Source organism: Bos taurus, chromosome X, assembly GCF_002263795.3.
Source record: "Bos taurus isolate L1 Dominette 01449 registration number 42190680 breed Hereford chromosome X, ARS-UCD2.0, whole genome shotgun sequence".
NCBI classification, from domain to species: Eukaryota; Metazoa; Chordata; class Mammalia; order Artiodactyla; family Bovidae; genus Bos; species Bos taurus.
In genome coordinates this window covers 33,411,649-33,427,149 of record NC_037357.1, presented here as the reverse complement: position 1 = coordinate 33,427,149, position 15,501 = coordinate 33,411,649, and the positions used below count along the sequence as shown (strand labels likewise).

The 15,501-nt window shown below is 45.7% G+C and overlaps 1 protein-coding gene across 6 annotated transcripts in view; it reads right to left on the bottom strand.

The window, feature by feature from the left end:
• Positions 1–34: 34 nt before the first annotated feature.
• MTMR1 (myotubularin related protein 1) overlaps positions 35–15,501 on the bottom strand; it is a 60,969-nt gene continuing 45,502 nt past the window's right edge. For 4 of the 6 annotated variants that reach the window (XM_005227600.5, XM_005227602.5, XM_059883517.1 and 1 more), the window contains 4 exons: positions 13,239–13,331; positions 8,521–8,634; positions 4,891–5,067; positions 35–2,141 (listed from right to left, as the gene is read on the bottom strand). In XM_005227600.5, coding sequence (XP_005227657.1) covers positions 1,980–2,141; positions 4,891–5,067; positions 8,521–8,634; positions 13,239–13,331 — 546 coding nt within the window. In that variant the 3' untranslated portion in view covers positions 35–1,979. The other 2 variants (NM_001206067.1, XM_059883518.1) reach the window with 2 other exon arrangements.

Sequence of the window (15,501 nt, the reverse complement as noted above, 5' to 3'; positions counted from 1 at the left end):
GGGAAAAATTACCAAAAATAAAGACAACAAAAAATGAGACCACAGAGCAAACATTATTTTAATTACAGATTGAAATACAGTGCATCAGATGAGGCAAATATCATACTGTACCAGTCTTTAAAAACCTGAACCATAAAGGTTTTACATTCTAGTACACTTAAATAAAACCGAGAAAGAATTGCTTACATAACAAAACTATACTTCAAGTTGTTTTAGAAACAGTTCTGTGCTAGGAAGACACTAAGGAAATGCTCTATTGTGCTGCTTTGAAACCAAATGGGAGCTTCTAGGGGTCCTCCTAGGGCCCAGCACATGGAAGGGGGAGGGGTGGAGTGGGGCAGCTCCCTGCAGGTGCAATCCCCGCGGCAGGCTAGCTGACCTTGACTTCTCTCGTTCTCAAAAACATCATCCAGTCCACAACAAGGTTAGTGGTCTTAGTGCAGCGGGGGGATTATGTATAGATATTTCCAAGGAAAAAAACGGGTCCCCATTTGTAAGAAACCCACGTATCAATGAATAATCCAGCATACCCATTCATAAATAAGCTTTTAGCTATTCTGGAAGCAGGAATCAAAAGTTACATCAATTAAAATGCAGTTTAGAAACAAATCCCCCAGATGGTAAACATGGAGAATTTTTTTTAGGTTATCAAATTACATAGAATAAATATGATACCTTACAGATACCAGATAATTTTCTATAAGAATCAGAAGGTTCCAAGTTGAAAAACATCTATTCTCTTAAGTATTTAAGTGTAAAAAAACGTTTAAGAATGTTTTCAAAACTAAGGTCAATATGGAGAGCTTTGGGTAGCATCCAGTAATTTGAAACCAACCAGATACTACCATGAGGTTGCACTCAGGTCTCACCCGGTGAGCTCTCCTCCACTCAAAGGCAAGCTTAATTCCTCCAGGGGGATGGGGTCTTGGGGGCTGGCAGGCATGGGCACAGTGCTGGGCATGAGGAGGAGGAGGGCAGAGTGCAAATGTGCAAGACTCTGACTCACCACCCAGAGCAGTTCAGAGCTCTAGTGCTAGTGGATGGAGCGTCTGATGGTCAGTGAATGCCTGCTCAGACTCATGGAGTCCTGGAGCCAGAGACGGAAGCTGTGAGATGGGCAGGAAAAGGCCCTGAGACCAGGAAACTGAGGGAGGTGAGCGCTCTGCTTTTGGCATCCAAAGTCACAGTGCCGTGGTGGCTTTAAAGTACCAAAATGCAGTGACAAGGATAAACTGAGTTTGAAGGGATCTTGATGAAATGAGAACTATTACTTCAGACAGCAGGTAACAGGTGAGAGAAGACCCGCCTTGACAGTCAGCTGTCAGCAGTAGCAGGGGACAGGCGCCTGGGCCACCTTGGGAGGCAGGTCCCACAGTCAGGGGAGGACAGGACACATGGTCTGAGGTGACCACATTCAAATGAACCACGGCAGAGTTCGCATGAGCCCAGCTTGACCATGCTCACCCAGTTCAGTCAAGCAGGTGTCTCCTTCGGTGACTAAACATTTAAAAAAAAAAAAAGGACATAGGAAAATAAAGGTATGTTTCTCTTTTTAAAAAATACCTTATATGTACACACTGGTAACTGGTGCAGCAGGACTGCTGGCATGGGGAGATGGTGATGGTCTGTCTTCCCCAGCCAAGAGTTAACTGTCAGGCCCCAGGGTTTGGCGCTAAGAGCCGAAAGAGGCCCTGGGGCTGGCAACACAGCCTTTAAAAGGGGGTGGGTTGGTTTTTACAAGGATGTCCCACCTTGAGCCTGAACCCTGCATTCTACTCGCCCAAGGGTCCCCCACACAGCCCTGGGCAAGTGCTGGCAGGAGGGAAAGACGTGTTGATGGCACAACAGCACTGATGAGAGTGGGGGCCGTCCCCTAGCACAGATCCGTCACTGGTGGGAAGCGCCACCCGGACGAGGCGGGCACAGGGCTTCGTGAGGAACGTCACAGGAGCCCCGCCTGGGCCACAGGGACAGCGGTGTCAGACTGACGTGTGCACGGGTGTCACTGAGTGCGATGGCGAGGAGCCCCGCTCCGACGAGGCTGAGGCACGTGCTGCCACTTCCCGCTGCAGGTCCTCCACCCGCTTCTGCAGCTCTGCGCGGACGGCCAGCAACTCCTTGAGGTTCTGGTGGGTGGGCGTCTGTGGGCGGAGATGCGGTCAGCCCAGCCCCGGCCTCCTGACCCTCACCCCCACCTCTGCCCGGGGGCCCGAGGGCCCGCCCCGGGAGCTGTGGCTTGGCTGAGGCATGGGGACTCCGTTCTCCCTCCCAGGGGAGCCTGACCGCCAGAGGGGCCGAGGGTTGGGTGGTCCCCTCTGGGCCTCAGCTGCCACTTGGCAGCACGGACCTCACGCTGCTGACTGAAAACCCTCCCTCCACCGTGAAGCTGTGTTCAGCTTCATGAGCAAGAACAGGCGGGGGCAGAAGGCCCTGGAGTGGGCAGTGCTGGGAGAGGGCCCCTTGTCCGTGTTCACAAAACCTCTGGCAGCCGCGCCGGCACCCCTGCCCCGCCTCACCCTCCTGGACCACAGAGGGATGAGAGGGACCTTCCCAGGGTGGAGTTCCACCAGCCTGAAGCTTGGGGTCATGGCCCCCACGCTCTCCTGCACTCAGCTCACAAGCTCTCATCATCACCTGCCACAGCCCTTGTGAATCTCAGCAGACCGGGGCGGGCAGAGTCACCAGCTGAGGGGGCATGGGGTGGGGGTCTGGGTAGCTCCCCCTTGGCCCCTGTCCACGATCTCCACAGAAGCCACTAGCCTGGGTCCTGAGCCTCAGCCAGGCCCTGAGACTACATGGACACCTTCCAGGGGCTTCTTCTTGCTGCCCTGAAGGTAAGACCCTGACCTTGTGTGATCTGACCCCAGCCTGCCTCCCCTGCTCACTTTTCACTGGGCCCTGCCCCTACTCCCCTCCTTCATTCTCGAACCTCCCAGGTTTTGGCAGATGCCTTGCATTCGCTGGCCATTCTGCCTGGAGCCCTCTCCCCTCTGACCCTTTTCACTCACACACTGGGCTTCATCCTTTAGGGACTGGCTGGAAGAGCACTTGCTCTGGGTGGGGGTCCTCTAGGAGACCCCACGGCTACTGGGCCTGCGTGTTTCATCGTGCCCTCCCCAGAGAGTCTGGGAGCTGTCCCATTAGGCACGTGAGTAGTGATCACCCCGGTGGAGGAAGAGGGGAAGCAGGGGACAGATGAAAAAGACTAGACTGAGAGTGACCAGAGACATGAGCACACGAGAGAGATTCAAGACAGAAGAACAGGAACAACAGGGACAAGCAATTTGGCTAGGTGTGTTGGGGGAGGCACCCAGTGTCTCCAACACAGTAGGGTGCTTGGGAAGCAGCCCAGAAGAGGCTCGGAGCTAACTCCTGACTTTGGCCCCAGGAAGGAGGGAGGGGGCGCTAATGTGGGAGTCTGATGGCAGAGACCCCCCCAAACAAGGAAAGTTGCCTTAGTTGCTGATTCCAGAGACCACTGGGGGGTGGGCAAACCTCCTCTCTTAGCCTTGGGCCTACTTTATATGTCCCTGCTGTGGGGGACTTGATTCCACTTGCTTTGCAATCAAGTGGCCATTACTGACCGCCCACCATCGGGGTCAGAGAGAGACCATGCGGGTGAGCACACAGCTTCACACCTGCCCAGGCCGAGACACTCATCTTACATCTCCATGCAGCCTTTCATTCTGTTTTCTCATCCACTGTTTTCATTTACAATAAAGCAGAGAAAATGCCCATCTAGGAGCCAGTCACCCAATGCTGCCATGTATGAGATGAAAGCCAAAAGGGTCCCAAAGAAAATAACACACAAGATATCAGCAGGGCCCTCCTCCTCAGAGAAAAGAGGCTTGTCCCCACCGCCTCCCCTCTGTCTGGCCCGGCTCCCTGCCCCCTCACTGGACACCAGCCTTCCTGCTGATCCCTGTGCCAGTCTCCACGGCCACCCTCCTTGTTCCTGCACTGCGCTGCTAGAGGGAGCTTCCTGCAGCCCCCAGGGTCAAGTCCAAAGGCCTGGACCTGCGCACCTTGGGTCTCCAACATCACCAAGGCCTGGCCCACTCCCCAACCTGCTCTGGGCCCAGCCTGGAGGCCCTCCACTACAGGACTGTCACGGTGCTGACTTTGGCAGCACGAGTTGGGAGTTGCATCAGATGTGGGTGCAACCATATCTGATAAGGGGCCAGGTTTGGGAACCATGCTTCTGAGGCAGTCTTTTGAAGGCCACAGCCAACTGTTAAGTGTCCACATGCCTTGGGACTAGTAAGAGGGGTGCTTCTTCATATAGGCATGAGCATAGGGACTGATGGCTTCCTGGCCACGAAATTGAAAACCTGTATTTAGAATACTGACCACTGACGTTGTCTATACTATTAGGTTTCGTGGGAAAAGGACTGAGACTATCTCCCTGGTTTCAGATGTTCTTAATAAAAGAGCATTTTACAACTCTTAATCAAAGTTGATGTGTTTGCTACTCAAACCATACATTCAGCCCAGGATCTGGGTGTTTGGTAGGTAGAAATGTGCTCCAGCCCCACAGAAATGTGCTCAGTGTGTCTGCACCAGTGTGGACATGCCGGCTGCCCTCATTGCTCAGACGCGGGAAGCAGCTAGTGGCCCTCTGTCCGTGTTAGACGTTTGCCTCATGCATAGTGACAGAAGCTGGGCCCTCAGAGGGGGTGCAGGGGAGGGGCAGAAAAGGTGCTCAGGGCATCGCCTGCCGGCATGGTGAAAGGCCAAGGGCAGGGAAAGTGTCCTGAGGAAGGAGGGGGCGAGTGAGCAGGAAGCAGTAACTTAACAACACTTCATCAGCTCTGTGCTTTCATATAATTCTACACCATCATCTTTCCTTGGGCAGAAAGATACACTTTTTTCAAAATGAGGAAAGCATACCTGAGGCCTCATTCGTGGATTCCATCGCACATAATAGTTTACCCATAATTCCAAATGACTCAGACTAGCAACAGGATAGAGGACGTGGTTCTCATAATTCACAAAGAAGGGATTAGAAAATTCATCCAGCTGGCTATTGATATATGACCATAAAGATACAGTCTTTGTAGATACATCCTGAAAACCAAACAAGGAATACAGTGAAAAAAAATTCAACTTTCCTTCATATCCTCAAGAGCTTGTATCACGTAGAGAAAAGGAACTTGAATAATGAAGTGAGTTCAAATGATAAAAATCAGGAACATTTATTAAGCCCCACCCCACCCCACTGTGTGCATGACCTCGAGGTGGGGCTGTCTCAGAAACATACTGCTGAGTGAGATGACGTCTGGTGACTGTGACTATGTGAAGGCAGAACGAGAACTTTCTACCAATTGCAGGATGATGGTGCCCCTATTTAACAATACATTTTTATTCTTTTTTGCAGCTTGCTCTTGTGACCCTTAATATTAAGGACCATAGATAGAATTTACAGATAATATTCCTTTCACTGCAAAGTCATGACTATCTGGGGCTAAAGCCTTATATAGAGAACATATCATTAAATTATAGATCCCCACCTCCCAATTTTACAGTACATTGTCAAAATGAGAAAATGGTGAGGCCAGGAGTGCTTTCCACCAATCTGCTGACTACTCCTCAAGTTATCTAGACAGAAGAGATTCAATTAGGACTGTTTCATATTTTATAAGAAACAGCAGCAATATTTCAAGGAACCCCAAATAGCCAAAACAATCTTGGAAGAAAAGAACAAATGTGGAAATTTCACACTTCCCAATTTACAAACTTACTGCAAAGCTGCAGTAATCAGTGCAGGTGGTATTGGCATAGGATGGATAGACATCAATGAGATAGAATAGAGAGCACAGGGACAGACTGTCACATTTACGGTCAACTGATTTTCAGCAAGGATTCCGAGAAAATTCAATGGGAGACTGTTTCAACAAACAGTGCTAAGAAAACTGGATAAAGGTTTGATGCATAAGACAGGGTACTCAGGGAGGGTGCACTGGGATGACCCTGAGGGATGAGATGGGGAGGGATGTGGGAGGGAAGTTCAGGATGGGGAACACATGTACACCCATGGCTGATTCATGTGAACATATGGCAAAAACCACCACAATATTGTAATTAGCCTCCAATTAAAAAAAAAAAAACAACTGGATAACCACATGCAAATAAATGAACCCTTACCTCCTGCCACAGACAAAAAGTAACTCAAAATCAATTATATACCTAAACATAAAAGCTAAAACTATAAAATGCTTAGAAGAAAACCACAGGCTTAAATTTTCATGACCTTGGGGTTAAGCAATGAAATCTTTGATAAGTTAGACTTCATCAAAATAAAAAACTTGTGTGTTTCAAATGACACTACCAAAAACATGAAATGACACTGCACAGAATAAACAAAATATTTGTAAACCATATCTGATAAAGAACACATAAGAAACTCTTCTCACTCAATAATAAAAAGACGTGTGCATGCTGAGTTGCTTCAGTCATGTCCAAGTCTTTGTGACCCCATGGACTGTAGCCCGCCAGGCTCCTATGTCGAAGGGATTCTCCAGGCAAGAATACTGGAGTGGGTTGCCACTCTCTCATCACAGATAACTCAAAAATGGGCAAAGGATCTGAAGAAACATTTGTGCACAGACATATATAGATGGCCAATAAGCACGTGAAAAGATGCTCAGTATCATTAGTCATCAGAGAAACACACATGAAAATCATGACGAAATACTCCTTCACACCAATTGGGATGGCTAGAATCAAAAAGATAAACAATAACAAGTGTCTACAAAGATGTGAAAACAGGACCCTAAGACATTGCTTAGGGTAAATGTAAAATGTGGCAACTACTTTGGAAAAAGTCTGATGGTTCCTCAAAGGGTTAAGCATAGAGCTCCTGGGTGTCTACCCAACAGAAGTAAAAGCATATGTCTTCATAGAACCTTGAACGTGAACATTCATAGCAGCAGTATTGGTAAGACCCACCAAAGTAGAAACAACCCAAATGTCTATCTGCTAATGACTGGATAAACAAATGGTGGTCTCTCCATACAGTGGAATATTATTCACTCATAAAAAGGGAATGAGGCACTGGTATATGCTAATTATCTATGATCTTTGAGAACAGTATGCTTAGTGAAATAAGCCAGACATAGGAAGACAAATACTGTATGATTCAATTTATATGAAATATCCAGAAGAGGTGAATATGTAGAGACCAAAAATAGATTAGTAGTTGCTGGGGCTCGGGGGAGGGAGACTAGGGAGTGTCTGCTAATGGGTATGGGGTTTCTTCTTGCGGGGGATGAGAATTTTAGGAAATTAGATGGTGGCGATGATTACACACTGAATATACTAAAAACCACTGAATGGTCCACTTTAAAGGGGTTAATTGTACGGTATGTAAATTATATCTCAAGAGAGATGATGATTTTTTAGAGAGTACATTTTGATTAAAAAAAAAAAAGACCAAAAGAGTTTAAATTCGACATATGAACGATATTCTGTTGATTTTTTTTTCTTTAAAAACAGCTTTAATGAGATAAGTCACATGCCATTGAATTCAATCTTTTTAAACTCCTATAGGCCTGTAGGAATGTGGATTTGATCCTGACATCAGTGGGAAGCCACAGGGAGGTTTCAGGCAGAGACCTGGAACGTAATGGGACTGAAGTTGGGGAATGCCCATCTGGTTGCTGTGTTTGGATTGAGTGTGGAGGTCAGAAATGCAGGGAGCCAAGCTCACTTCTGGGTAGCTGCCTTAGTCCAGATGCAAGACTGGGGGTTAGGGGGCTTCAACACGCTTGGAGCAGTGAGAAGTGGCCAGATTACAAATCCATCCTGGGGACAGGGCTGCCAGCACTCACTGAGGGACTGAATGTGGCAGCTGGGGTGGATGGGCAGAGGGGGTACTGAGTGGGATGCAAAAGAGAGAGGAACAGGAAAACAGCATTTAGATCTCTGAGATGGACGAAGTCACCTAGACAGAACAAGAGGAGGACCAGGGCCTGTCCAGGTGACTCCAAGTTTAGAGATGGATTAAAAGGGAAAATACTGAATGGGGAAGGCCAGCGAGGTGGGGGAGAAGCACAGAAGGTGTGGGGTGAGGGAGTCATCAGCTGTGGGGAGGCTGCTAAGAGAGGGGGAGGTGGGCACCGGGAACCTGCTCTTTTCTCCTAAGTTCTCAGATATTCCACCAGGCAGAAGTCCTTTTCTCTGAACCAGAGGACAATCATGAAACTGCCTTCTCCCAATGCTTCCTCACTTTTGATCATCTCTGTCTTTTATCCCTAAGTGAGGAGAAAAGGAAGAGGTAAATCTAATGGAGAAGCTTGATGGAAAGCAAGTTGAACTTGCTACCTTGAGAGAATGGGCTAGAAGATTAGACACATGCACTGGGGCTGGTGAACCCGGGGAGGGCATTCAGTGCCAGCCCTCCATTTACAGACAACAGAGGGTGAGACCCAGTGTCCTCTCCATTCAGCCCCCTTCTACAGTGGCATGTAAGGGACAAGGCCCTCCAGCAGTCAGGAAAGCCAGGGGATATAATACACTTACCTCTTTGAGTCGTTGCTGTTCACAGTTGCACAAGAAAGTCCCAAAGAGACAACTATAAAGGTGATCCAAAATTGTAATCAAGAAGAATTCATTAAACTCGAATGCCGAAGGAAACTTAAATGGAGAGAGAAATAAGGTTTAGTTTTGAAGTTCAAATTCTAGAACAAACTGGTCAAAGGCTGCTAAGCTACAACTTGGAATATAGTCAAACATGAAAAGGAAAACTGGCCCATGTAGAACTTAATTAGCTGTAGTTTCCAGTTCAAGCTTATAGGTCTGGCAGAGAAACAACCTGAAGCAACAAAAACTGGCATGCTTTTCAGTGCCTAAGAAAGCTAATGGGGCTTCCATTTCTTGCCATGATGATGGAAGAGCCTGCATTTGCCCTTCTGCCAGAAACAACTAGCGAGCGGGACACTCGACAGGGCCATGGGACTGTGATGACTCCCCGGCCCAGAATGGAAACCAGTGAGATAAGTCCTACTGTTGTCCTAGCTTCCCCTTTGGGGGCACATTCTGAGTGAAGAAAGTGGGGGGGGGGGTCCCAGGGAAGCGATTCAAGAAGAAATACAATGTCTTGGCAGTATATAATGTAAAAGGGGTAACACCACATGATCAAGTGGGGTTTGTCTTAGGAATGCAAGGCTGGTTTATGCAAGATTTGAAGATCAAGGTTACTAAAAAAATCTATTATCGTAATTCACTATATTGTGGCTCAGCTGGTAAAGAATCCACCTGCAAAGTGGGAGACCCAGGTTCAATCCCTGGGTTGGGTAGATCCCCTGGAGAAGGGAAAGGCTATCCACTCCAGTATTCTGGCCTGGAGAATTCCATGGACTAATAAGTCCATGGGGTTGCAAAGAGTCGGACATGAATGAGCGACATTCAGTTTCACTATACTAACAGAATATGGAAGAAAACCACATGATACTCTCAGTTGCCATCTTAGCTTATTCTTCATGGGGCTTAGCACAATTCCAGCAGAGAATGACCACTGCCAAGAGGTTCTAGCCAGTAGCTGACATTTAGTAGCCATGATAGAGATGCTCTGCAAATGGTAACTACAGTCCTAGCAACAGGTATGCACTGGGAGCTGACCTTGTACCAGAATTCTAATTTAAAAACATACTGAAATATTCATCACCTATTCAATGAAGCAAGGCCAGTTAGAACAAAACCAAACAGAACTACCCAGCATATTTTTGTGTGTCAAGTGTACTTTAAAGATCTATTCCCTAATCAGAGATGTTTGCATGCTATTGCAACTAATTATGTCATCTGTAAAGTGACAACCAGGGTCACCAATAGAAAGTTTATTTTTGAAGCTTATCTTTAGTACTTTACTAGGCCAGAGACAAGCTTCTCAATTAGAAACAATGGTCAACACAGGACTGTCCAGACTCCATCAAAAATTGTTATTTTCCTCACTAGGCAAGCAGAAGTTCTGCTCAGCTGCCATAGATTAAGACTTGTCTCTCTCTACATTAAGGACTGCTCTCAGAAAAACACACAACTCTCTTCTAGGGAGCCCCATCAAAATACTACTTCTTTAGAAACCTCTGGAAACTAGCTATGGATATTGTTCTAATGTTCTTAGAGGAACTAAATCAATGATGAACTAAATCAAATAAATCAGGCCAAAATGTTCAATATAGCTCCTGGTTAATCCTGTCTCAGTCTTTAAGGTTGCTCCTTGCAACTCTGTAAATGGCCTCATGTTCCAAATGGCTGTCTTTTAAAAGGCCAAGTACATTGTGTCAATTCTTCCTAGTATTTTTCCATGAAGCTTGGTTATATTCTATTAAGTTATTGGCACCAAGAAATTTATGAGTTTTAAGCAAAATATAAGTTATGTATATTCTAAAGCTTTATTAAATAAAGGATAAAAATGGAAGGCCTTTATTTCATTTTCAAACATTTAAAACTATACATTTACCAGTAGCACAGCAGAGCTTCTACTGACATATTTTTGGAGTCATATGAGTCTTTATTCCTAACCCTGAGCCCACAGTTTGGATCTGGGAACTTGGTTCAGGGTGTTCTGTGGCCACCAACCACAAGCCTTACTCTGGTCAAGTGGGTGGAGAGCAGGTGTGGGAGGTCAGGGTGGGTGGGCTCAGCCCACACCCTTCAGCACCCACATCTACTCAGGTTAGCTCAGGAGTGCTCTTCACTTCTAAAGGGCACAGTGGTGGGAAACATTTCATTAGCGGAAGTACCGACCTCTAGAGTGGTAACAAATAAGAGTAAGCCTCTGGGATTCACTGTTGTTTTGGCCTCTTCTAGAAGCTATACCATATACTTTAAAAAGTGTGGTCTCAAAAACCCATAGAAATCCATAATGAAATTCTGCACCTCTTGAAGGACAAAAACATTAACAATGTTTAAACTGATCCAAAAGGATAAAAAAGTCTCTTCAACTGGGGTTATTGCAGAATGTCTTTGAGACTGTTGTCTAGAGTCCTTCAATTACTTTTTCCCTCAATTCCTTTGATATCAGTTTGTGCACACAGACTAGCTCATTTTATTCTGAGGTGTCTAAAAACGTTACATTGACATAGCTGATTTAGCAGTAGGAAACCTAAAAATTAGTTAATCTTGTCACATTAATGCAACTTTTCTAACAAGCTGCATACTTCATTCACTTTTGACTTTAGATAGTGATAGTTAGACTGATCATTGGTGTGCCTCATTCTAACAATGTTATTTTAAAAGAAATTAATTATACAAATTTCATGGACAGACTCTTAAAGCTGTAAGAGGCATCTGAAATCTTCTAACCCAAACCCCTCATTTTCTTAAAAATCCAGTAAACATTACAAAAACTATACAGATTAGACATGAAAATAGGTACTAAGCAATATGAATAATGGAAGTCAGTTTGAAGATATCTCACACACACTCTTTGTCTAGGCTTTTGGGAGGAATAAGCTACTTCACATTCACAAAATTTGGGCTGATCCCTTCAGAAACATCAGAATTATCTTCTGTGTTCAACCATTTTATATAATTTTTCTAAAATGTATTTCATACCTTTTAGTCTTAACCTGAATGTAACCATCATTACTTTTGTTGCTGACTTGGCATCAATACAAATAGCAAGTACATGGCACTACGAAACAGTCAGACCTCAGGCCAGCCTCCGTGCCTTTTGAGTATGTGTTTGCCATTACCTGTTACTCATACCATCGGCTGCCTACCTCTGAGACCAGCCCTCTTTCCATGCCCCAGCCCTCTAGCTAATTGGGTGCTTTGAATCAGCTGGGAACTGGCACTTAGATAAGGCAAGAGCCCAGTCAGCTTGGGGAACCTAGCTTTAAAACAATTAGCCTTAGTATGCTGTTCTAAGGGAGGGCCTGAGGACTCTGAAATCTACTTTGGCTGCTTAGACACGGTTTTTCTCGAATTGCCATTCTCTCGTGATCCCTGCTACTCTAGGAGCATAGCCTGGGAGCTTGTTGGGAATGCAGAGTCTGAGGCTCTTCCTTAGACCCACGAATCAGAACTGTGTTTTGGTAAGACTTCCAGGGGATCTGTGTACACCATGAAAGTTGTGCAGAATCCCTGGAGGGCTTCTGAAAACGAGTGCTGCCCACCACCCAGTGTTACAGGTCTGGGGCAGGGCCTGAAAACCTGCATCTCTCAGTACCCGGGAGGCTGAAGCTACTGGCCTCAGGACTGCACCGGGAATCACTTGCTGGGGTTCCTGGTCCTCTCAGAAGCACCTGGGGGACTTTTTAGCAGCACACACACCCAGGCCTCTGCCCAGGCCCAAAGAAGGGTCTCCAGGGCTGGGGCTCAAGCAAGCGCATCTTTGCTAGGAGACGGTCCTCTCCACGTGCCTGAAGCAGCCAAGGCCAGACCTCCAGCTCAACACGAAGGCGAGAGCCCAGGCCATGCTTTACCATCCTCCCTTCCCCATGATCCCATCCAAGCAGGTGCTTGGGGAGGGCTCTGTCTTTTGCTTACTCTCTCCTTCCCCTCAGTCCCTCTCACCACATCTTTGCCTCTATTTCTGTGTCCCTCCTTTCTCTCTCCAGCACACTGGCCTCGCTCTCTGACTCTGATTCCAGGTCCATTTCTCTGGCACCACGTCCTGTGATGAGGATCAGATCCTAAGCTCGAGTTCTCATGTTGGAGATGAGGGAAGAAACAGCACATGCCTTCTGGCCGAGCAGCCTGGGGAAGGGGGACCCCTGCATGGGTAACGAGTGACAGGACACTCGGCAGCCTCCCATCTGCCCCTGGCCCTGGGACACTCCCTCCCCTCCACACCGAGGGGTGGCAGGGGCTGTGGCCTGGGGCTGGCTATGGAGGGTCCTGGATTCCCTGGTCTCCACCCCTTTGTTCAGTCACATCCGCATTTCCAACACCTGGGAATCTTCCAGCACCTGCTTGGCCAGGTTCCATATGTGCTCACCCTGACGGGGGCAGGTGAAAGAGTAGGACGGAGGGCAGGGGCAGCTGCTGGACAGCATGACCGACAAAAAACCATATGCACAACAAAAGCACCTTTTGGTATAAAGTTGGTTGTTTCCAATTTTATGCTTATATTTCTAAGTCATTAGAATCAAACTGAGTTAAATAACAAAAGGGGTCATATTTAATACGCACACAATCTTCACTTTGAATGAACATGAAATTAAAGTTTGTCTTCAACTTTACGTTTATGTTTGGATCAGGGTATAAAGGTCAGAAATGGACTTGAAACCTCTCACCTGTCTCGTCATTTGCCAGACACAGTCAATAAACTGAAGGAATATAGGGGATCGGTCAGCATCTGCATGGTTGTCATTGCCATGGCCCACTCGCTGAAGAGAATCAAGAGGTTAAACAATTTAATGTATGCCATGGTCCTCTCAGAAGTCACTTTAACTTGCCTAGTGGCAAGAAGCATGTCTCTTTTATATGTCCCAAGGCCCAACAGAATTCCTGGTACATAAAAGGCTCTCAGAAATGTTCATTGCACTGAATTGACTTCCATTACTTTTAGGAAACAAAATTTCAGTTTACATGTTGATTGTTTTATAATTTTGCTTTAATATAGTTGAGATCAACAAGTTATAAGCAAATGGCCAGTCAACTTTGCACTCCAAGTGATGGGGTCAACCCCAGCCACCACATCGAGTGCTCCATGTCAGCCTGGGATGGCAATTAGCAGCTCACAGAGCACATTATGATGGTCATTTTCTCCACAAGTGTAGTTTTCCTCCCCCATTTTTCACAAATATCAGAAAGTCTGAGAATCAAAATAACGATTAACAATCTACAATTTTAAGCCAATTCCACATGACTCAGACAACCTCAAAATCTCACTCTTGAAATGCGAATGGGGAGGCCTTGCAGCAGGCCAGGTAGTATCTCTGAATTTTTATTCTTCCATTTTTAAAATATAATTGACATCTAGCATTGTATGTCATACTTTTAGATATATTTGAAGATGTTAATAGATTCATATTAAAAGGTAAAAGATAATTTCAAATACATAAACAGGACTGACAAAAACACTGGAAATGTCAACTTAAAAGTCCACCCAGGAATGATCATTCTAACAGAAACTTCAGGTAATTTGGTGACTAAGCAAAAGGATGAGAAAGTTATGAAGATACAAGGCAATCACCACACAGGAAGAGTGACAAATACTGGGCGTATGAAACCACCACCAGCAAAGACAGAAAAAGAAATGACCAAATCAACAATGAACATCTCAGAGGAAGTGTGTTGCCTTCTTTTTTTAAAAAGACATTTTAATTGTAAGTGAAATATGCACATGAAATTTACTATCGTAACCATTTGAAGTGTATAGTTTAGTGGCATTAAGTACATTCACACTGTTGTACAGCCATCACCAGCATCTGTCTCCAGGAGTTCCAAAACAAAAACTAGCTGGCTGACTCCCAGCTACTGGGAGTAGGCTCACCTCAACAATGGTATAAGAAGGAAGTCGTCTTTTAGCGAGTTGTCTGGACTAATACATGAAGGACATTACAGAATTGAAGTGTTGATATTTAAGCATTTTTATTCTCTTTCTAATAGCCATATGATCTTTTAGAGTAAGAACCAGAAAAGTCAGTTTTGTTTACTGGATTTTTCTTAACAGCTAGTATAATTCACAATTATGGACATTTAGGAAAGTTACTACACTTGCAAATGATTGACTGACTCCCTATTCCCCTCCCCCAGTCCTTGGCTCCCCTCATCTTCCTTTGTCTCTACAGATTTGACTGCTCTAGATGCTTCATATGCACAGAATCATGCAGTTTGTCCTTTTGCACTGGCTTCTTTCCTTTAACATAATGTCCTCATAGTTCATTCACATTGTAGCTGGTGTCAGAATTTCCTTCCCTTTGAAAGCTAAATAACATTCCACTGTGTGGATAGACCACACTCTGTTTACCCCTTCATCTGTCGATGGACACTGGGTTGCTTCCACCTTTGGGCTATTAGTGAATTGTGCTGCTATGGACATGGGTGTGCAAATAAGTGTTTGAGTCTGTTTTCACTTCCTTGGGATATATACTCAGAAGCAGAATTGCTGGATCATATGGCAGCTCTATTTTTAATTTTTTGAGGCACTGCCATACTGTTTTCCAGAGTAGCTGCACGCCTTGCCTTATTTCTGTACTTCTCTATAATTTGTGGAAACTGCCCCTGTATTTAAGGCACATGGGGAAGTTTTGCACTGACAGTTCACAATTTAAGATTTGTTCTTTCCCTTAATAGACAGGCACTGAACTCTTACAGCGCATGCAAGGCATCCCTCCTCCCAGCCCTCAGGATTTCAGGCAGTTTGATGGTATCCAGTAGAGGTACCTGGGGTACCAAGACACATGGGACACAGCATCTGTGCTAAATAAATAATTCATTTGTGGTCTAGTCACAGGAGAAGACCTGTAAATAACAACAAAAAAGTGTGCCTGGAACTTCCTAGTCTGAAATGCGTATGGTGGGGCCATAGAATAAGCGAGCATCCCAGGATGG